At 43.7% G+C, this 22,925-nt stretch overlaps 6 protein-coding genes across 6 annotated transcripts; 3 read left to right on the top strand and 3 right to left on the bottom strand.

The window, feature by feature from the left end:
- Nucleotides 1–10,596: 10,596 nt before the first annotated feature.
- Nucleotides 10,597–11,270, bottom strand: MELLADRAFT_65965 (uncharacterized protein; the record flags this gene model as incomplete). Its single annotated transcript, XM_007413735.1, has 2 exons — nt 10,597–10,739; nt 10,916–11,270. 2 exons carry the CDS (start codon nt 11,268–11,270, stop codon nt 10,597–10,599), a joined length of 498 nt encoding a protein of 165 aa, XP_007413797.1.
- An 845-nt stretch (nt 11,271–12,115) lies between these two features.
- MELLADRAFT_38287 (uncharacterized protein) lies at nt 12,116–13,030 on the top strand (the record flags this gene model as incomplete). Its single annotated transcript, XM_007413679.1, has 4 exons — nt 12,116–12,289; nt 12,413–12,558; nt 12,628–12,669; nt 12,808–13,030. The coding sequence occupies 4 exons, from the start codon at nt 12,116–12,118 to the stop codon at nt 13,028–13,030; spliced, it is 585 nt and encodes a 194-aa protein (XP_007413741.1).
- Nucleotides 13,031–14,895: 1,865 nt separating this feature from the next.
- MELLADRAFT_109716 (uncharacterized protein) lies at nt 14,896–15,997 on the bottom strand (the record flags this gene model as incomplete). Its single annotated transcript, XM_007413734.1, has 4 exons — nt 14,896–14,969; nt 15,030–15,237; nt 15,320–15,544; nt 15,629–15,997. 4 exons carry the CDS (start codon nt 15,995–15,997, stop codon nt 14,896–14,898), a joined length of 876 nt encoding a protein of 291 aa, XP_007413796.1.
- A 1,475-nt stretch (nt 15,998–17,472) lies between these two features.
- MELLADRAFT_38316 (uncharacterized protein) lies at nt 17,473–19,390 on the bottom strand (the record flags this gene model as incomplete). Its single annotated transcript, XM_007413733.1, has 10 exons — nt 17,473–17,584; nt 17,658–17,725; nt 17,806–17,941; nt 18,024–18,073; nt 18,144–18,296; nt 18,413–18,563; nt 18,682–18,720; nt 18,800–18,821; nt 18,917–19,141; nt 19,222–19,390. The coding sequence occupies 10 exons, from the start codon at nt 19,388–19,390 to the stop codon at nt 17,473–17,475; spliced, it is 1,125 nt and encodes a 374-aa protein (XP_007413795.1).
- A 441-nt stretch (nt 19,391–19,831) lies between these two features.
- Nucleotides 19,832–20,839, top strand: MELLADRAFT_49690 (uncharacterized protein; the record flags this gene model as incomplete). The annotated part of the gene is made up of 4 exons (XM_007413680.1): nt 19,832–19,888; nt 20,039–20,236; nt 20,314–20,399; nt 20,599–20,839. The coding sequence occupies 4 exons, from the start codon at nt 19,865–19,867 to the stop codon at nt 20,726–20,728; spliced, it is 438 nt and encodes a 145-aa protein (XP_007413742.1).
- A 1,879-nt stretch (nt 20,840–22,718) lies between these two features.
- MELLADRAFT_90571 (uncharacterized protein) lies at nt 22,719–22,922 on the top strand (the record flags this gene model as incomplete). The annotated part of the gene is made up of 1 exon (XM_007413681.1): nt 22,719–22,922. One exon carries the CDS (start codon nt 22,719–22,721, stop codon nt 22,920–22,922), a length of 204 nt encoding a protein of 67 aa, XP_007413743.1.
- Between the last annotated feature and the right edge of the window lie 3 nt (nt 22,923–22,925).

Consider the following 22,925-nt stretch of genomic DNA (forward strand, 5'->3'; position numbering starts at 1 on the left):
ATTATAGACATCATGTGGTACAACCACAAGCAGCCAACCATCGAGTCTTTCTTGACCACTGGGTATGAAACCGACGATGGTCCCGCTCCTCCTCCCCGTCGGTCTTCTCGTGTAGTCACTCCGGCCAGAAGAGTTCCAGGGATGATTATTCCCTTGTCCGACTCGCGACGTGGCATGGGTGACTTGTTCTCAGTCAGGGATGTCAGAGACGCCCATGTCCACCGTCGTCGAGAGCGATCTGCCTCCTTGCCTGGCAATGAAGTGTTTCGTGAACCAGCACGTGGACGATCGAAGACTGTCTCACGTCCGGCATCTTCTGTAAGTCATCTTTTTTTACAATCTACAATTGTAATTTGTTTATTTGAGTCTTACCTTTATAATTCTTCATTGTTTATCTTCTAAACGCAGGCTACTGGCACAGGATCCTTCCGTGAACGCTCCCAATCAGTATCCAATGGTGGAATGGTCTCTTCTATGGTCTCTTCTTCTACTTCAAGGATCCTTGCTTCAAAAGGCAAGAAGAGCCAAGGATCTGGTCCTGTAAGTCCAGTACCATCTACTAAAAATCTCATTCGATTTTCGATTGACAATCTTATGTTCCTATCGTTCATGTTTTTGAACACTATCTGTAGGTACCAATCCAATCGGGTCCAGTGATCGAAGTCGACTTACAACAAGACTCGGATGAGGACAACTCGCGCCTCAGAAAACGCAAAAGGAATCAGGCTCCTGACGACTTTGACTGTCCATTTGAGTACTTTGGACCTCCCTGGCATTTGAAAAAAGATGTAAGTCTGATATCTTGCTCATATTGTCTTACAAAGCTTGTATTTGTATCTGTGTAGCTGACAATAAGTGATCTTGTAGGCAAAGGACCAACCGGGACTATCTCATACTTGTACCTGGTGTAACAAGGAGGTCCGAGTCAGTGCCAGCTCTCGAAGATCCAACCTCAAAGTGCACCGAGATGGTAATCCTGCACCTGGTAAGTCTGGAGCGGGGTGCCCACGTCGCAATCAGGCAATTGCCGCTGGCGCCAAGCTCCCTCCCACTGTGAATGAACTCCGAGCTCAGCGTCTCCAGCAAGATCATCAAACATCTCTTACTTCCTTTGTCAACAAACCACCGACCTTCTCCAATTGTACATTAAATCAATGTCTCTCGGTGTGGCAAGTGGCGCACGCATTGCCTTTCATTCGTATCGAAGATACAATCCTTAAGTCAATAATGTATTGGCTACGACCTGATGCACGAGTTTTTGGACAAAAGTGGTCGGCCGAAGAGGCCAAACGACTGTATCTTTCACTTTGTGGACTAGTCATTGAGAAGGAACTCAAGGTTTGAATTTCATCTCTTATCATTTCTTGACATTTCCCTTCTCCTTTCCTTTCATCTCCATTTATCTCGTCTTTTCATTGATATTCTTCCCTTCTCTTATTACAGGAACTGGACAGCAAGTTCTGTCTGATTCAAGATGTATGGACGGTGAAGGGAAACCTTCACGCATTCATTGGATCATCGGTCTCTTACGTTACAAAGGACTGGAAATATGTTGTCCGACATTTAAGTATGAAGTTAGTTGCATGGCATCACAACGGCAACTTGCTTGCTGAGCCCATGGTAACTGTATTAAAAAAGAACGATCTCTATAAAAAGATAAGTCCTTTGAAGTTTCTTTTTTCTTTTTTACTTTCATTTCATTTCAATTTAACTCGATATGCTGATTTATATTTCTTTATTACATGCTAGCCATGGCTTCTGACTCAGGAAGCAACAACTTCACCCTAGGCCGTGAGATGCATCGTCAGCTCCGTGAAGAAGGTTACAAATCAGGCCATGATCTCAGCTGGAATCCGAAATCAATGTCGATTCGTTGCTTCTGTCACAAAATGGGACTGATAGTCAAGGCCGGGCTGGACGCACTAGGTATGAAACCAAGGCGCATCCGCCACAACACCTTAGGTAGGTTTCCACCGGTTGAAGTGTTGGCTTCAATCGAGGAGGAGGACGAGTTGGATGGCCTCAAGTCTGGATTGGAGGAATTAGAAGTTAATCAAAGTGAAAGTATGAGTGGAGATGATGATAATGACGAATTAGAAAGTAATCAGAGCAGCGAACCCGATGATTCAGATTCCAACGCTGACCCCCAAGAAGAAGATCACGAAGAAGAAGACGAGCCAGAAAACTACCGTAACCGTAAGACCGCTTACCTCCTTGGGGATACTTATATGAAAGGTTTGAGTAATGATGTAAGTAATGTAATACCTTCTATTGCTTACATTCACATGACTGAAATATCAATTTGGGACATATTACCTCTTACAGATGGATAAGGTGAACAAGAAGCTCACTCGCTCCAGTGGACACCGTGCAGATTTCAATCGACGCCGACATCAAGCTAATGTTCAACGTAAATTGGACGACTTACCTGCGCTGAAGGCTCTCTTGTCAGGCCACGGTATTCGGTGGGGAATACAAGCTGAACGCTGGGAGCGGATGTGGGAGGCGCGCGATGTAAGTGTCTTACATATTCTATCAAAGCATTGATCCCCAGTTCAGTGAACAATTGAACTAATTGTTTGATCTCTTTGTACTTCATTCAGCTCATTGATCGAGTCACGAGAGATGACTTGACCGAAGTTCACTCAAGGAAGCGTCGTCCAAGAAAAGATGGTAAAAAACACGGGTACTTCGAAGAGCTGGAATTCTCGGTGGGGGATTGGCAGGCTATGCGAGATATGTTGGACATACTCACAGTAAGTTTCTTATTTTTTGCTATTATCTTACATCGTGACTCCTGACTGATTAGACATTTCCTGACCGGGTCTGGGGATAGCCATACAAGATTCTGACTTGACAAATGGAAGGCGATAAACCTACAGGGTGTATGGTTATCGCCAAGTATGTGAAGCTCAAGTCCTCGATGGAAAGCCAATTAAATAATATGCACATCAACGATCCGCTCTATCCTATGGTGGACGTCATGATTGGAAAGATCAAAACTTATCTGGAGGAAGCTATTGGATGCGACACCCTGGTTCTTGCTGCCGTCTTTCACCCAGGATTACGAGTCAGATTCTTTTCTCACGTTTTTGGAGAAGACTTGGCCAATCACCAGCGAGCCCAAGAATTACTACAATCTGTATTCACTTCGCAACGAGATGCAACTGACGTTCAAAATCAACCAGTCTCTCCACCTTTGGCAATCAAGACTTCAAACAAAGATGTTGGACCATCCTTCCTTCATCTCTATGACGAAGTAGTCACCTCAAGCAACCTCGATGAGCTCGACCGATACCTTCAGGGTATTGACCCAATGGTATCGCCCGATGTGAACAACCCAGATCATGCTCTGGAGTGGTGGAGTGTAAGCAATTTCTCGTCTTTCATCTTTTGTATACTTCATTACCAAAGCTGATCTCTGATCTCTTACAGACTCAAGAAGGTAAATACCCTGTCTTATCGACTTTGGCTCGGGACTACTTAGCAACACCTGCGGCATCCGGTGCCCCTGAACGTTCCTTCTCAATCGCGGGACGTGTATGTACAGCAGAACGAGGAGGATTAGTCCCTTGCTTGATTGAAATGTTGGTTAGTTGTCAAATATGGGTAATCGAAGGAATACCTTTGACTGGTGACTTTGCAGAAGTGGGCAAAGTGATTGAATATGCCAAGAAGTTCCTGGTCAAGAAGACTAGACAAAATCAAAACTAACTTGATACTCTTACCTTCTATTTATCTTATCTTCATTACACTCCTTTAAAAAGTTTCTATATAATGTTTACAGTTCAATTGTTTTCCCTTTGTCTTTTACAGTATTTCTCTACAGTCTTTACAGTACACTTTGTTTAAACATTGTCTCAGTCTCTTAATGTTTCTTTACGGTCTTTTCTTTACAGTTTTTTTACATTCTCTTTTTAAGAAAATACAAAACCTTTTTTTTTTTCGGCAACGCTCCGAAGCGCTGCGAGAAAAAACTTCGCTTTTAGCTTCCCAAAACCCCCTGAACCCCAGACCCGCTGCCCTTAACGCTGCCGGCTTTGAGACACCCCGTTCTGCGCAGCGCTTTCCAAATATGGCCTAGCAGCGCTGCGCAGCGCTGCGAGCCAGACTTGATGGAAGCGACTAAAACTAAGTATCAAAATGCTATGACTGTGACACACCTGAAGATGATATCTTAGATTGAACTCAAATTGCGAGCAGAAGACAAGGCTTGTGAAGATGCAAAAGGAGAAGGAATAACTACAGTAGAATATGAGGATGAGTCCACCAATGGCATTTTTTTGGGTGTTGACGACCTGCAAGAATTTGAGGATGGTGTTTTTGCTCAACATGACTTACATGTGGAAATTGATATCAATGTACATCAGGATAGTTTCATTGATTCTTTATTTGATCTCAGTATTTTTGATCATACACCAGATGATCATACCAACCAAGCAAAAGATGATGACAGTGTTAGTGAAGGTGACTCTTGGGATGGGAATGACCTCTGTGGATAGTCATATGTATATATTTGTTTTAGATGAAGGCACTTTTGAGGCCCATGATTATAAAAATTTCACATTTTTGCCTCTAAATATTGTGCCTTTTGCGCCCTCTCGTGTCCCCAGCTAAAAAACGGGCGCACCTGATCCCCCTTGAGCGCGCCTGGGCGCGTCTTTTTTGCCAACCTCGCGCCCCCCACATGATTTGTAGGGGTATTCCAGGGTTCTGCCTTTAGCTACATACTACGAGTCGCTATAACTCGTATCGAGCAATACAGGGTTCCACGGTGATCTTTTTGTACACTACGGTCCAATCAGGTCATCCAGCGGATATCTTGGCTTGCAACATCCAACGGAGATCTGACCGATCTCTGTTGATCATCCTCACAGAGGAGGTCGCACGGATGAGATCAAGGATATTGGTGTGATATCCTTGCCTTAGGTTCTGTAATTGCTGAGAACCCCGTTTGAATTGACCAAACTACATTCAAATGTGTAGCTATTCAAATGGTTTGTACCGTTTTTGAATTGGGTTCTGGGCTGTTCTGGGTGCCTGAACCGCAGCGCAGTGGGACCTTTTGTAGTTCGTGATTTGAGGCAATAGGTTAAAATGATACATATGTAGTAAGCAAGCATGATTTTGTGATTTCATCCATTGGGATCATCAAAAAAAAGAGTACAAACAGTCGAACAAAAAGAAAGGAAAAAAATGACAAAAAAATTGGGTTGAGACTTGTATAAAAGAGAGTGGGGGCAGTTGAGGGATTGTCAATATAAGAGGACAAACAAATAGACCTGCTCATAAGTATTGGATTGACTTGTGAAGTGGATGTAAGATGAAGGGGATAAAAATGGCTATAGAACAAGGCCAAATGAGGCCAAAAGCAAAGGTTGATGAGAAGATATGGAGTACAAAGCTAGAAAAAAGTTCAAGTTTGAGGTTTGTGAAGGGGGAGACAGAGGAACTTAGCAAGAAGTCAACGCACGAGCTCCTCTTAAGAGAAGTCCCTCAACAAGACTTTTTTTCAATCTCAGACCCCTGTCAAGTTCTGAGCACGCTGTGGGACTTGTCTCAGGGTTCTGCCTTATGTGTCAGCGGGACTCAAATTGTTGACAGTGAGAACCCAAAACATTGCAAGGATCTCTTGCAGTCATCCGTGCGATGTCCCTAACTTAACAAAGTCCCTCGATGCCTCGACAGCTGTCATTCAAACTAGTTGAATCCGCATGTCTCAGCATGAGGGACTTACCCCTAATGTCTGCTTTTTGGCCTGAAGGCTTAGGCCCTTCTTGGTGGAGGGCATCTTGTTTTCCTCTTTTCCGTGAGCACACCAAAGATTTTCTGCCAACCGTGCACACAGATGTGCGCTGAGTCTTGCTCCATATCGTACAGGTGGACTCATCAAATTCCCCTCGTTCTTTGCTGAGCTACATACATTTGAATTTTCGTAATTTCCACATGTAGCTCGACTATGTCGGGGGACTGCTCACTATAGAACCAAAGAAGTCCTTGACCTTAGTCGAGCTACATGTCAAAATTACACAAATGCAATTTGATGTAGCTCAGCGAGGAACCAACGTTCAGGGATGCTTTCAATTGTAAGATGTGTAGGCAGATTGAGCGCATACTTGGCTGAGCGGTTGGCAGAAAATCCTTCGTGAGTTGTGAAGTGCTTCAATTCAAATGATTGTCCCCACCAAAAAGAGCCTAAGCCTTCAGGCCAAAAACATGACGTTGGGGGTAAGTCCCTCATGCCAAGACATGTGGATTCAACTCGTTGAATGACAGCTGTTGAGGCATCGAGGGACTTTGTTAAGTTAGGTGATGTCCTAGGGGAGGATGAATAACGGACATCCTGAGCTGTCAACCGTTGACCCATAGTGTACACAGCTTGGGATACATACCTGAATAGACCTGAATTGTCTGAAGGAACAGGTCATCAGGATGAACTATGGGTGTTAAGTTTGAAAAATAAGGACCCTGGAAAGCGCCTGTTGAGGTGTGTGACGTAAATTCTGACCTTTCTCTGGAAAATTTTCAAAAAAAAGTCGGATTCCGACCTTTTTTGTCACTAACATCTAAACTGCAGGGAAAGTGGTGTTTCCAAATATAACATGACTCAACAAGCTAGCCAAGTAGATGATAACAACAGAAAGGAACAACAAAGAAATTTGAGAGAACGAGTAATTGAAAACATGATTTTTTTGTAACGGTACTCAAAGTTGTGTATACTTTGGCGTGCATAGTTTTTTTGTGTTTTTTTTGCAACTACAAACAACTTGGAAAATGTATGTTTCTTGATTGAAGCTCAAAGATATGTACTTACAAGCCAAAAACATAGTTTTCTCTGGTTGTGTGAAGTTGTGAAAAAAGAAAAGAAAACTATGCACAGCAAAGTATACACAACTTTGAGTACCGTTAATAGATCACATATATCAATCTGTGTCTACCTTGGCTCCAGTAGCTGTTGAAGCTTTGAGCTGATTTTCGAAAGCCGTGATAATTACTGTGATCGAGTAGATAGTTGAGCCTTGAGATGGAGGAAACACATATAGCAAAGGTCCACTCATCTGCAGCCATACTGTTGGATTCATATTCAGTTTTGGCATCTTTCCACATCTTACAGATCTCTCACTCTTTCTTTGATCTTTTCCTGTGTTTCATCCACTTTTCTCGGACCGTTTACGTCACAAACACGAGAACATTTGGCCACCCACCGGCCACACCTACGATTCCGACCTATCACGTCACCAACATGTCACTCGCAACGCCCAATTCCGACCTTTTCCGTCACTAACATAGGCCTAAAATCGGACCAAAAACCGACCTTTTTCGTCACACACCTCGACCGGCGCTTTCCAGGGTCCTGAAAAATATCTCTATTTCATGCCAACGTTGAGAGTACACAGGAGAACACTCTTGGCGGTCGCCAGCGGTTGCCAACTTGCCATCGGAGAAGCTTTGCCGGAAGGCAAGGCAAGAGAGGGCAATTGTGAAGACTCAACTGTTTGATACAGGATAAAGTATGTAGATCTGAATTCATCATTTTAAATTCTCCCGTTTTTTCTCTCATCTCACTCGAAGGGTGCTTTCCCAGAGATTATGTCGCCTTTCATTGACAATCTAATAATACGATATCAGACAGGTCTTGAGATAGCATGTGTACAACAAATTTCAAAACCTGATTGAAGTTCAGCAATCTCTTCTTTCCTCTAAATCCTCCTCATAAAAAGTCGCCATCGTTATCGATCATTCGCAAAACCACTTCTCGATCCACATATAATTCACATTTGCAAGGATGTACTTTTTTTCGCGTCTACCCTTCTTGGTCCTCGTGTGTGTGAGCATCCTTTGTGGCATGGTCAAATCAGAATCAGAATCACAATCGCAAGATTCAAAGTTATCCAGAACTCCGCCTATCCGATTCCGACGTTCCTTGATTCATGATTCCGATATCCACGAAAAGGCCATCAAGCTCTAAGCTTGTAAGTTTCCTCTTAGCTCAGTGCAATGATACCATTGAAGTGCTCTCTAACAATCTTTCAAACACCACCTAGATCCAGCCATGTCATCTCGTTGGTTGACTGATGAGGATATAAAAGCAATCATGGTAATTTTATAATTCCTACCATAAAGATGAACCAACTCCAAAGATAAATTCATACAATGAATCATGATATTTTTCAAACATCATTTCTTGTTTATCAAAAAAAAATCTTACTATGGCATCATGGTCTTCGACCATGGTTAGCTTTTGCTAATAGTAACCACCAGGTCTTTCGTTTTGATGCACAGCTTTGATCTGATATCATGTTTCTTTGATTACCTTCCCAATGCAATCTCCAGTGTATAAATTCGATCGTCATTGGCTTGATTTGACCACCCCTTCACCGCGACCTTTGTAACGATAGGAAGACTTTTATGACTCGGATTTCTGTTTTTTCATCTTTTAATTATTGCTACTTTTGTGCACAGTCCGTTTGATTCACCATTTATATACTTTCGCTAACATTGAAGGTCTATCTTCAATCGTATGCATTTTACATACTTTTCATGCTCCTTGTCGTGTTGTTGATCCGTCGGCTTTAAGTCTTGCTTACTCAAGTTCAATCTCTATCCTGCAAGTGACTTCATCATCCGCGTTTCATGTTCAGTTGCATTCTTGTTGTCATTTATGTTACGCGCTCCTACGCGCTCTGCTTGATTTATGCTTCATTGTCCGTAACCTATGGTTGCTTTTAGTCAAGTTATAGTAGCGTTTTTCTCGGCTCCAAGAATAGCTAGGTATCCTTTGCACTGCTCAATCGTCTCCATGGGTTGCGCGAGCGAAATATACTCCCGGAATCTTCCCGCCGATAGTTTTCAAGGATGTAAAGCAGAAGTTGTCGCTATACTGCCACAGGAGAATGAAGTTTCTGTGCTCGGTGCATATCTCCCCAGTGTCCCGACCATCATTTTACATCAGAATATCCTGTGACAACAGCTAGCGACGACTATGTATATAGGAATACCTTCCGACCATGTAAGAAGTGCAATACCTTCCATGAGGCTCCCGGCAAGAAGAGATGTAAGAGGACGCAAGACGATCGCCAATGATCTTCCCGATGAGCATGACGGCCTTCCTCTTCCTATATACTGTGCGAGAACGTGCACACGCAAAATGAGCATTAAGGACCATTCACATGTGGGCCCGTGCGAAGGAACCAGATCTCGCAGACACAGCACCAACATCACCCTTCGCCACCAAGATCCATCCAGCACGCCATCTCAAGAGACAACATGATATTTGATACCTAGATACAATACGGCCCAACCTGGGTATACATACCCTTTTCATCATGAGGACAGCCGATCTGCCTACTTGCAATTAGTAGTGATAAACACAGAGTGCTCCTTGAAGAAGCGCGTCTGCGTCTCTGCTGCTCCCTGATAATCTTCAAGATTTGATGTGTAAGTTTGACCAGGTGTTACTCAAACCAGCCGAATGCGAAAGAAGACATCATCGCTTTAAACGGGTGGAACTCAGTGTGAAAGATAGCCAGTACTCACTTATCCGGCCACAGCTCATCTGGTTCGGGCTTGACTCGCTCAGGCAGTGCACACAAGAATCACACTCAGGATGCAGGATATCTAGTATGAATAACATTATTTTTCTTCCATAAACCTCTCCCCTGTCAAATCAAGTTATACTACAAAAATGTACTCATGTGGGGTACAGTGTGCTTCAGTGACATATTAAATTTGTCTTCACACATCAAGGATGAGATAACAAATGGCAATGATTCAAGAAATAAAACACCTAGACACATGTGTCATTTTCCCGTATCTCTTCAATCTCTAAACTTTTTTCCATATCTTCTTTGCATGCCATCTCCCGCCCCCTCGTTCCATCCGTTCGATTAGCTAAGCCTGTCATCGAGATACACAATTCAAGGCTATTCAGGGATCGTCATTTTGAAACCATAATCATCGGTCTTCCCAACTGCTTGTGACCTGAAATTGAATACAAGAACTACCACCTTGGACGACTCAGCCATAAGCACAACCTGGATAGCATCTTTCCATCTTGATCACTAAGATAAACCTTGCCCCTCTGATGCATATGGGGTCAGGCAATTTGCAAGAGGAAGTAAAAAACACCTATACATGTCTGAATACGAGGGGCCTTAGGCATCGCCGGGTATTGAACAAGGGGCATTCGAGTTCTCCGGTTTCCGTGGTGTAGGGTCTCTTCTGACTGCGAGGTAGGCGAGGTTCAAGTGCTTCGTAATAGCACATCGAAGACCATTGTGAAAGGTTTTCAAGGTCTCATGGTTGAGGTGTTGGCCCATACAGCTGGATGTAGTAGTCTGAATTTTGCACGGGGTTCATGAAAGGGAATTCGAGAATTGTCAGTGCCCATCACTTTTCACTAGTCCCATGGGAGTTGAGGCCTTGCTCCTTGATATGAACTCTCACCAGATTGACATCCCGATCCTTTGTATGTGATCAAGTGATCGGTGGTAGGTTCTTCCATCGTGATTTCAGACTTTGGATTGTTATCACGCTTCACATGTCGGTTTTTGTTGTGCAAATGTGTTTCAGAGACTCCGAATGAATCGGTGAGCTTCAGAAAATGCTGAGTCGGACTGGTAGTAATCGTAGTTGTAAGTGATCTTCTTCGAAATCTCGCATTTGCATAGACTCTTTGAGGTGGGTATCGGCTTCCCCTTGACATGAAGAAAATGTTTTTAAATTTTGGCGATTTTTGTCTAGTTGACAAAGAGAAATGATGGTCACCGTAGGTCAGATATAAAGTGCATCTGACAGCCTACTCGTCTAGACACCCAAGTGAATGTGGGTCATGTGAGAATGTCCATATAGGATTCGTTAAAAAATGGGACTCACGGGTCCCACTTTACTGGCGAGCTTCCCGACGCGAACTTACATTCCTTAACTAGCAGTAGGACGGCGATCTTGCAATCTTTTCCATTATCGAGGGTGACAATTCGGTTTGAAGTCTCGAACGGATCGATCGTCAATAGCCTTGCAGATATCACGTTACTGTCGTCAATTGTTTCTACGCTAGTGGAATTGTGTGCAGTAGCAGGTGCGGACTGAGGCTCATTGTGCTTCAGAGCAACATAACATTTGTCCACCGGTCCGTTGAGAGTGCCGGAACGCGTGACTTCAACAGCGCTTACGAAGCCATCAAATCGAAAGTTCAGCAGCGGATCTCGTGCCAGGGAGATTATGACTATCAGCGCCAATCGAACGAAAGTCGTCCCCAATTGCGACCTCATAAGAAGGTAGTTTTACCACAGTGGCCAGCTCGCGATAAGACCCTCAAGCGCCAGGCAGAAAACGAAAAATCCAATGGCGCTTTGGCGGTTCGTTTGGAGGAATGCTCTTTATATAAGCGTTGGCTTTTTAGTTCGATTTGCAATCAATATTTGAGACAAGCAATGACAAGTACACGAAATCGTGTCGAAAGAGGTCGTATGTGAAACCCAGCTACAAAACAAGTCCTTCATATGGGGGCTCGGAGACAGGCAATCGATACAATCGATACGTATTCGACCTGGTCATTCAACTTCACTCCCGTTTAAGCTTAACTCCCGTTCCTCTGTGTCGGAGGAGATCATACCTCTCTCCCAAAAATTCGAAGGGCTTGAGGCACCCTTCTTCTTGCCCACTAGATCACCGAAGTAATCTTGAGTCGCTAAACAAAACTCGACATCACACTTTAGACTCAAGCTCCGCAGTGCGTACGACAACTATAGTAGCAATACGTATATGTACACCAAGCATTGTTGGCGTCGTCTTCATGCGGATCATGCCAAATACTTTACAAAAAGGAGAAAATCAACAAGAAGCAGCCACAGATATGCGAGATGTGCGGCGACGGGTTATGTCATTACATGTACTGCGACTCTCATTCCTCCTTGGATCGTCCGCTACAAGTTTCAAGCATCCCTCGCAGTTTGAGATAAGTCTCAATTGATCTACTTTGACTGCGAGCCTTTCTCGCAAAAGTGTGGACCACGACATATGTATGTACGTATATATAATCGCTGATCTCTTTTGATTCAACACCCCACCACATAACTTATAAGTCATGCCACAAATAGCTCCTTTCCAAGAAACCATGCACTCATTGATTGCAGCTAACCTCACCGCGGGCACTAATCCCTTGATTCCTTCAGGATTCAAACCTACAGTTGATTTGATCTTGAGCTATGGTGGGTCGCAAGTAACAATGGGCAACCTGTTTCCGACAACAGTATGCACAAACCCACCAAACATCATGTTCTTCAGTGAAGTACATACTCTCCTAGACTGCGTTCATTCCACTTTAGATGCCGAAACCCTCGTAACCTCGCCTTGCGGGATGTGGGCTCCTTCCTATGTCAAGACGCTGGCTGACACATGATCCACTCGACAGGACCCAACCAAGTGTTCTCTGAGCTACACCTTGATGCTGATAGATCCAGACGCGCCAACTCCGCAATCACCGATTTACGCTGACTGGTGTCACTGGATCCTACCAGGATTGCGCCCAACCAGCTACAATGAGATAATCAAAACGTTGTCAAATTCCTCAAACTCGTCATCACTCAACGAAACCGCCTCGGATGCCGAGAAGGTAATCCAGACGAGGTTGCCAATTGTGCCATACTATCCCCCAGGCCCTGATCCCAGGTTGGTACTTTCGATTCTTAGTCATGAAGTAATCCGGCCTCGACACATTGAAACAGGGAATGCAAAGATGTAGAATATGCAAGCTGATCATAATATTTTTCATTGCACCTTGGCACTGAATTCGCTGCTCATATGCAGCTCAGATCCCCATAGATACATCTTTTTGCTATACCGGGAACCTTCTCCAAGCTTGGACAGCTATGTCGCCCTCAAGTCTGAAAACATCGGAATTTCAAATGCAAGCGCACTGACACGAAAATCATTCAACACTTCACTGTTTGTTGAGACTTATCAGCTGACGCTGGTAGGATTCAACTGGTTCAAAGCTGTAGATATCCAACGATTCAATGAGTTTAAATGAGAATATGCTCTTTATACCAAAAATTTTCTTTGGGACGCAGCATCGTTCCTAGAGGTTGGAAACTTATCATCAACATGTGGAAATCTCATAAAGTTGAATACTTATTCAATTCTTCTCTGGATGTTTGTTTCAATGTTGTCTATGTTTCCACGTGCGTCATCATGTTGTTTGCCAGCGCTGTTAACCACCATCTTTCCATTCTTTGAAACTTACCCCTATTTGAATTTATCATCCTCATCCTAGTTTTTTTAACCTTTTCAAGGCTCTTCCTTGCCTTCCCTGATTTCAAGAATTACTTGCTTTGATTTCATTGTTTGATTGATTGCTTTCACTTTGTTCTGTATTCTGAGTAGTCTTTGCTCCAAATTTTCATTTTACCTCCAAGAAAGACTAAGCTATCAGCCCTTGTTTAATTAATGTCATTAAATCCTCCTGAATATCTATTTCTGGTTGTTGCCATCTCGGTAGTCTTGTTGGAGTACAGATTACTTAATTGTGCTGGTTGCTCCCAAAGCAAGTAATGAATTGAACAGGACATTTACTGTAAAAGATAGTCCAACAAATATTTTTGAGAACTGATACAACACTAGGGATGTGAATCACACTGAGGATGTAGGTCTGTCTTTTCACATAATCTTTAATAAATATGAAGGAGTAGAAGATTTTAGTGGCTAAAATCTCCAGACTTGCCTCTGCAGTTGCAAAGCAGACCAGCTGCATTCCAGAGCTCACCTCAATTGCAACTCCTACAGTTCACCTTTATCCAACCTCATCTCAATATATTTATAGGGATGCACTGGGCTAATCTTTCTATGTGGTCAGACTCATCTATCAAACTAAACATCCTTGCAGCATGATGAGTGGAGTCATCAAAGAATTCTGGTACCCTCCATCCACTCCCAGAGAAAACAAATCATTTCTTATCTCATTGAGGATCAATTCACAGTAGTTGAGAGCACCTCACCAAGGTGTGTTTCTGTTGCTCACGGGATCGTGTTGTCAGCTGAATAGAAAGATTAGAGATACGGATAATGGGATACAATGGTGGAACCTACTTGTATGTCAAAATACGAAACTGAGTATATTGGCCAGATTTCTCTCAAGATACTCTTTAGCACCTGATCAAGCGACATGTTCTGAAATATATGATCAGTAATTCGAGGTGCAAAGGAGATCTGAGGAAATACCCACCAACTTGAAACAATCACTTGGTATCTTCAGCGTTGACCTATCAAGAGTGCTTCTTAAGTTCTTTATTCCCTGCATGCCTTAACACAGACCATGGAGAAGTATTTCAGGCCTTCTCCAGCACATGTTGTCAGTTTCAATCAGTATGTTGAAGAAAACAGCAATTGTATACCTCTCCCACTGAAATTCACAGCCCAAGTTAAGGGGTATTGCATCTCGAACTTGAGGAATCTAAGTTACCTCAGTCAGCCCATCATTCACTTTGTGCTTGCTCCTCTTCCAGGGGGGACCAGACCATTGTCAGCTTAAACCAGGCTAGTGACACCGCGGAATATTACAAGGTTGGATGAACATATAACTTTGCATTGCTATATTTGTAGTCCAAGATCATTCAAAACCAAAGTACAAGCCGATATTTGATCAAATGAAGGATATACGGAATAATATACAAACATTTCTAACTCGTGTAGCCTGAATAACAAACTTTTCAGTCTTAGAATAAGATCATATCAGATGTGCAATATGGATGTGAAGTGATCATCTGAAATTATAGAGTCATGAGTCGTAGTTCAATTTACTCGGTAATCATGAAAGCCTTCTGAAATCAAACTCAATCGACATTCATAACAAGTGATATAAACACAGGAAAAGCTAGCATATCACCATTGTCCTTTCTTTTAGTACGTCGGCCCACGTGTCTTGTAATGAAAAATATAATATTCAAATGTGAAAAGTACTAATTCCGAGTATCCTTTCAACATATCCTACAAAACAGCGTCTCATCCATTTTTAGGTGTGTGCTGAAACTTACTTGCCCTGACATCGTGTAGACCCCATTTAGAAGTCCATTTTGTTGACGGGGCCTCTTGTGGTACTGGTCGATTCATGCCCACTTTTCGAGTCATACTACCAGGTGGACCATTCAGTCGGGCCAAGAAGGAGTCAATCTTCACCCCAGATGCAAATCCTGTTCGTGTGGATTGTCGAGCGGCAGGTGGGGCAGCAGCAGCTGCAGGTTGCTAAAGAATATAAATATCTGCAGCGTCAATTTCCAGACATAAGATGAAAGCTGCGAGTCAATAGATTAGTCGCATTACTTACATCTTCTGGGGCTTCATCGTAGGAGGCTTCCTCCTGCTGCGGCTCTTCTCCCTCTTCCTCATATTCTTGCTCAGCCGGAGCACCTGATCCGGAAGCGGGTTGGTCGTTGATGGAGTGCCCTTCTAGCGCTTTGTCGACGGCTTGCTGAGCTAAAGCGAGTTCTCGCGCTTCTTCAGCCTTTTTGATGCGTGCCTCCGACCGTTCAGCGGCAAGTTGGTAGGCCAGCTGATACCGAAGAACCCCATGTAACATTTGGTCAGCTTTGAGAACATCTTGAAACAAAAAACAAGGGAAAAGTTAAAAAGTTACCCGGCGGTATGCTGGACGCTGAGCGGTGATTGAGTGCGGGTATCGCTTTAAGATCTCCGGGTCTGCAGTTTCTTGATCCTCATTGTCCATCTTGTCCAACTCTGCTTGAGTTTTTGCCATTGAAGCCTCCGCGGCTTTGCGTTTCTTGAGAGACGATGAAGATTGATCGGCTCCGTCCAACGAAGCCAAGACGGCATTTTGTCTATCTAGCTGGGTGATAAATCCTCTTCTCTTCTTCTCTCTTTGAGCCAACCAGAGTTGATATCCATTCTCGAGTTCTGTGTGATCACGCTTAGCTCGACTGTAAAGCACATTACAGGAATGCACGTTGTAAGTTCCGAGCGGTGATGCATTATTACTGTAGGCCATGTCGTGATGTTGTCAGCTTCTGCACCGACGTTGATTTGTAAGTTGCGCTTGTTGTCTCTTCGAGGTCAATACTGGAGCTTTCACGATATCTCGGTTCGAATTAACCCACGCAAGATAGTGTTACTTCGAACATAACAGAAGCCAAATTTTGTCAGAAACTTAGGTTGTAGCATTGCGAAACGAATGACGTACATCCCGCTTGCACTGCAGTTGAGAACGCCTTGTGCAATCCAACTCGCTTCGCTGTTAGGAGCCGATCACACGAATGAAAGATGTTTGCGGGATTGATCAGCCGATGATTCGAAGCACAAGAACCCGAGACGCCCGAGAGGATTGATAATTGAACGAATCCCGATGTATCGATCAGTTCGGAGACCAACGTCTTAAGGTCTTTGATCAATCTTCGTATACAAGATAGAGATCGGGATAAGGATTTATGAATGATAGATTCAGATTCGGGACGGATCTCAGGATCAGGTTCTGTAAAGGCTAAAAGCTGAGCTAGGCAAGGTGACGCAATTGAACTACTTCAGGAGTCACGATATTGTCGAGTGGGGCAGAGAGTTGGGGAGGGCAAAATTTAACTCGCACTTCAACACCCTACTTATAAACAGTCCAAATAGTCGCCAAGTTCAAGTACAGATTACAGTTTCCTTGTTTCAAAGTACAGTGCATCGATTCGGATGGCATCTGAGATTGTGCGACTTTTGACTTTTGCAGGTCGGCTTATGAGGATTTGAGTATCACACACATCCATCAGACTTGTGTGGTTATCCGCTGCTTCATATCAATATTTGAACCACATCTTGTCTTTCTCCGAACATCCACATGGCATTCTCAGATGAGCCAATCGCCAACTTGCCCTATAGTTTGCCCTCTCACTCCTAAAGATTTCTCTGGTACACACATCAGATCTGCATCACTCTAAGCTCTTCTTTCGTAACTGCTGGTACATGGCTCGAAATTAAAGCCCCTGATTGCGGATAGGGGCAAAGTTGCAATGTTATGGGCTTACATAGCCGCTCAAGGGTTAAAAAACCCACCAACGGAAGGAGTCAACATAAAAGTGCGGATTTTGAAAACCAGATCAGATGTAGACTCAGGGCTATAAGATGCACCTGAAACTGTGCCAGTCCTGGCTCTTTATCAGCTGCCAAGATTGATCAAGAATCGATGACATCGGCTGAGGGGAAAGCTGTGAAGCATTGATAGGTTTGTGAGATATGCTTCAAAATACCCCATACGTAAGCATACTTACCCAGAAAGGGAGCGGGCAGCAACTTGCCAGAGAAATGAGGAACTTGAACATGAATGATGGTACAATGCTATATGGGGCCTGGGTTCAAGATTATGTACATACAATAAGGGTTCCAAATCAGAATTGAAGAACTAAATCACCGACACCTTCCAAAAACTCATACACACAAATACTCGTCGAGTTGACTGCAAAAAGACTTGAAACAAAAAATCCTAAACTACAAATCCGATCCAGTCTTTGACTTAGTGGACCAATTCAATCGATCCCGTAGATAAAGTGCGAGATAGGATAACAAAAGCAGAACTGGGACTTCTACTAAAGGACCCATACTATTTTTCAAAATGTCAGTCAGTCAAGGTCTACATCATTTTCAATGTTTGTTCTGAGATCATGTCAGCTTACGTTGCTGCCAGAACCTCGGGCGCATCGGCTCCAAAACTAGCCACAGCAACCGCAATTGCCAACTCAAACTGTGTATCATATGATCAGGATTGTGCAAAAGTTCATTAACATCGTCTGAGGATAAAAGATGATAGTTCATTATCCATACGTTGTTGGAACCCGCTGTGAAAGCCTGCGTGACGGCCTTCTCGTAGCTGGAGTAGGTTCTTCCCCATGACGTAGTCCGAATTCTCCAAAATGTAAAAAAGGTGATTGACCAAACAATGATAAAGTATAAAAGCAGACTGATTGGCAGAAGGTAGCGTCATCCCGAATCAGAAATGTGAGAACAAGATGAGCTGCAGTCAAATTGAAAAGTTGACTCACGGAACGCAGATCCTGAAGATACGTCCAATATGTGTGATGATATGTTTGCCCTATGTATGAACAAATTTAAGTTCAAGCGGGAACAGGGAGAATAGATATGCCAAAAATGTTTTTACTCACTTGGTTTGCAAAAAGCACAGTGATTACATACAGTAATCCGATACCAGAGACATGGCCCCAGATGTGGTAGAATTTCGCTCGACGACTTGGTAGTAGACAAGTGCATACGATCCAGCGAGTCAAGCCCCCAGCTACCAGGGGGATTCCCAGGTACTATGCAAATGGGTTCGAATGACCGTTGATGGTGGAGTGCGAGAAGCATATCTAAGTTCATCAGTACAGAAACCAGGCATGCAATTGAGGCTGAAGAAATGAACAGTATGACTTACAATACCGACAGACTGCGCTACGTTACCATAGTCCAGGTGTAATGTAGGTGTTGTCAAGGTGGGCGAGCGACACAGGATATTGGCAAACAGCAATGCGTAAGGTGCAAACAAGACCATCTGAAGGATGGAATTAGATACTACTAAAATCGCGCTAGGAGAAGCATTTGGATTGAAGGTAGCGTGAGTTTGTGGTTGAATATGATGGTGCTATGAGAGTGATTATGGGCACATAGTGCACATTCAGCGGTGTTTCTGACGTATCGACGCACCAATAGTCACGATCACCCTGGGCGATTCCATTCCAGACTCTGTGACAGAAATCGTGCGCACCGAGGCTCAGTGTCGATCAGAAGGAATCCTTTGATCCACTTTCAAGCTCGAGCTTACAAAACCATGGCTACACAGCGGGCTACACACATCACAACATCGCGAGGGAGCGCAAGAGTGAGCAAGAGTGAGCCATTAATTAGTGGTAGAAGTGTTTTCAAATACAATACTATTTACCTACACCAACAAGCACGACCCCAACGCGTTCACGCTCAAGTGCGCTCTCTGGAAGTGTGACCCAAGCCAGGCTTAGCATGATAAATGGAGAGACCAGCCAATTCAAGACGAAGGAGACAGTGAGATGTACCCAGAGGTCGCGGGATTTGAGTAACCTTGGAAGGCACTCCCATTCGACTTTGGACAGCGGAGGCCAGATCATAATAAGTAGGCCAATGAGAAGAGCTGTACATTCAAACAAGAGGCTCATAATCAGGTTACCGTGCATACTTATAATTCACGCATCAGAGAATTCTTAGACATACGGATCGAAACATTCCCCCATTTAGCCCCTCCATTCAAATGTCTTTGGACTTGTTCATTGGCAAAGTTACCAATTAAGATCCCTAACACCATCGCCAGAAATACGAAGACGGCCAGGAAGCGATCGAAGAAGCTGAGCGATTTCCATAATTCTGGATTTCCAAAACGCATTAGCATTCAGAAACCAATGTCGCCTTTCCAGATTTACACACCGAGAACTGTGGGTTTGGGTAACGAGTCTGTTTCACCGTTGGGTTTGATATGGTCAAGGTCTTCGGGTTCAGATTTAGATGTTCCATGTTTTACCTCTTTGATTTCTTTATCCAAAGCAAATTCCATAATTGCTTGTTTGCGGAAGTAGTTCGTCTGGATTGCGTTTCGACGGAGGTTGAGGATGAGGAGAGAATGCTGCTCACGGCATCAATGATAATTTTTCAACTGACACGCGACTCACGTGGCGCGGTACCGGGCATTTCCATCCTTGCTGATGTCCGAGCTCACCAACAAAACCCAGGGCCGAGAATCTACACACAGTCTCAATCTGTCTCAGACTCAACGTCATTGAACGTCATCGCCTAATCGGTCATTTACAACTGATCATCAAGTTGAATTCAAATATACTCAAGTTCAACTGCTACCTCAAAGATGACTGCCCAACAAGACGTGGATGTGAGCATGTCTCAATTCTCATAAGCAGATACGAGCGGGCACTCGTGTTGCTCGCAAATCAGTCTACCGATGACCGAATCTTTGCGTCCTGCCGCACTGGATAAACCCTCAACTCATATATCCTTTCTTCGGATCTGGAATCAATTTCAGGAAGCGATCAAAACTCATCCTATAGTAGTTTACTCCAAGTCCTACTGCCCTTATTGCCGACGCGCCAAAAACCTTCTGGCTTCGATTCCGAATAAGGTTGCCGACCCCAAAGTTTTCGAACTCGACCTGATGGGTCAGGAAGGGACTGAAACGCAGGCGTATCTTTTGAAATTGACCGGTCAAGGAACTGTTCCTAACGTAAGCGTGAGACGCTGATTGGCGCATATATAGATTTCCTAATTACTTTACATATTGATCCCAATCGCCACGAACAGATTTTCATTGGACATAAACATATTGGTGGGGCGGACGATCTGGCAAGTTTACATGCTATGGGTGGTTTGGAACCACTTTTGAAAGAGTAAGTATTTTGGGTTATCATCTCATAATCTTCTTGAGAGATGTGTCTTTGTGCACTCATTTGTGTAAATGATACGTCTCTCTCACGGAGGGCACCACCATGTCCGAAACTCTGACCATCTCATATACGCCCCATCGTCACAACACCACTAATCTAGTCCCAAAATTTCAAACTCCCGACTCTATGCGCATACATTCAGACCCCTTTCCCATTCGCCTGATCGTCTGGCCGGTGGCGTGGCTATCTTTGTCTTGCTCGGTGCTTTGGCGTGGTTCGGACGGCGATACTTTCAAAGCAGAACTCAGACTTTGGCTAAGGAGAAGCTATAATTTATGCTGGCAACGATTTATGTGTTGTGGCATGCAGCACTATCATATCACACAGCTCTGTAATTCCGCCAGTGATTGAAAAAGCTTTCGGACTGAGTTACCATACAGACCATCTCTGGAGCTGCAGCTTGGGCTATTCATACTCGCAGATTCAGCTAATCGAGTCTTTGATTTATCGGACTTTGAAAAACAGGCAAACATTTTGATGATGTGAAAGTGATTGGAAATGTTCCTTCTCTTGTAGGCCACTCGTGATGATATCACGCAGTATGTGAAGAACCGAGAGTGAAACATGAATACTCGATCAGAACTTGGCAGAGACTGGACTTGTTTAAGCCAAGTTATCACGCATGGGTGTTTAGCAGTGTTTGACCTCAAGAGAAATCCTACCCACGCCAAGAATGAGCTATGTGGAGGTCTATGCCAATATATGAAATTGGTGAAATGACAAATGGCAACATCATCATGTCATTGGTAAGTTCCTATCAAGGTATGGATTGGGATTCATATCAACAGATGGACACATAAAGAGCTACTGTCAGCCCTGAGGACCAATATCTTGGTGGCCAAAAGATGCTTGTAACTCATGGCGCAATTTGAATAAGCAAGAGGCATATGTGACACTGATGCAGAATTGCTGATTAGAGATAAAGAATCAACAAACATGAACAAAGAAGAATCCAAGAGGAATTCCTCACGTGCAGAATCTGTCAACTGCAGGGCTTCGTTCAAAAATCATACAATCATGATTTGTGCCTGAGCTGGAGCTGGAGCTTGAAGAGAATATGTATTCAAGTGAATCTAGACATGGTTTTCCAAATTGACACGGAACAGAGTCCCATCCAGGCAAGTATTATAGGCTATATGAAAATTGAATTGAGCTCGATTGGCACGCATGACTCTGTTATGGACACTAGGAGTCCTTGATGGCTATTCTGATTTGCTGTGTTATTGAGTTGTCTCTCTGCATTTTCGATGAGAAATGATATCTCGGACTAACTTATCGATTGTCACTGCGCCTCATGAGCGGGAGTGTTGGATGTAGAAAGATGACAGGACGAGTAAGCTGGGGCAAAACTCAGGTTTGTTGCAGTCATGTGAGTTCTGTAGGGAACTGCTATAAGTCAATCTCACAAAGCTTGACGAGAGACCCAAACCAAATCACTTGAATTTTGCGGTCAAACCTCGATCAATCAAATCGACTGTATCTTCGTCGCCCAAGAGCGAAGCCTACTTCACTCAACTCCAGATTGCTCTCCTCTCGGTTCGCGAAACGGCCAGCGATGTTTCATTTGCTGCTCAACAGGTACATGCGTTTTGGCCATGATTCAATATATGATGGGTTGTGCTGTTATAAAGTCAGGTACCGAGCCATGACATGCCTGCGTAGTCAAAGGTAGCGAGAATCATGTTCATTAAAGATTTTAGAAGACACCAAGCATGGAGGTGGCTCAGCCATAACAGCAATCAAAAAAGAAATACTATCACGTTCGAGGTGGTCAGACTGAAGTCTGCCAATGAATCGGAGTCAGTGTTCACTGTTGGTTGGGTATTGAGCGAAGTGTGAGTTCAAAAACTGACAGCTAGTCCTAACGATTGATAGGTATGAGGTGTTTTTTCCTGGTCAAGTTCTCTACGAGTCGACTTGTCGAATCATTCAATCATGGTTGAACTTGGAAGCGAAAATAGTCTGACCAGTCTTCGATTTCAAGAATTAAATTATGAACGCGTTCAATGGGTCCTCGACCCTTCTTCAGTCGATATATCCATTGCCTGGTCCTTGGCAATCACCTTGCAGACATTTCCACTTTCTTCCTCATTCTCTTGTTTACTATTCCCAATACCCTTCATTCAAAATATCAATCCGCACAACTGGGCTTCAATCTCAGCTATCCTCAACACTTGTCATCACGTCGGAAGATTTGTACCCTATCTTGGCATATTGGATTGAAAACAAATCATCCTTAGTATCTTCACACACTCGTACAAAATGGCGCTCATCTGCAAATGGATCCAACCTTCTTGTGGACTGACCTTTGGAACTGCTGAGGTAAGCTCTTCCCACTCATTTAGTCTTGAAAACCACATGACTGCCTCTAACCTTGTTGCACAAACCCAGGGCTTATTCAATCACCTTTGTGATGTACACGTCGGCAGGAAACGACATGGAAATTTGAGCTTGAACTGCAGCTGAGAA

The sequence above is a fragment of the Melampsora larici-populina genome, assembly GCF_000204055.1.
Source record: "Melampsora larici-populina 98AG31 unplaced genomic scaffold MELLAscaffold_38, whole genome shotgun sequence".
Taxonomy (NCBI): domain Eukaryota; kingdom Fungi; phylum Basidiomycota; class Pucciniomycetes; order Pucciniales; family Melampsoraceae; genus Melampsora; species Melampsora laricis-populina.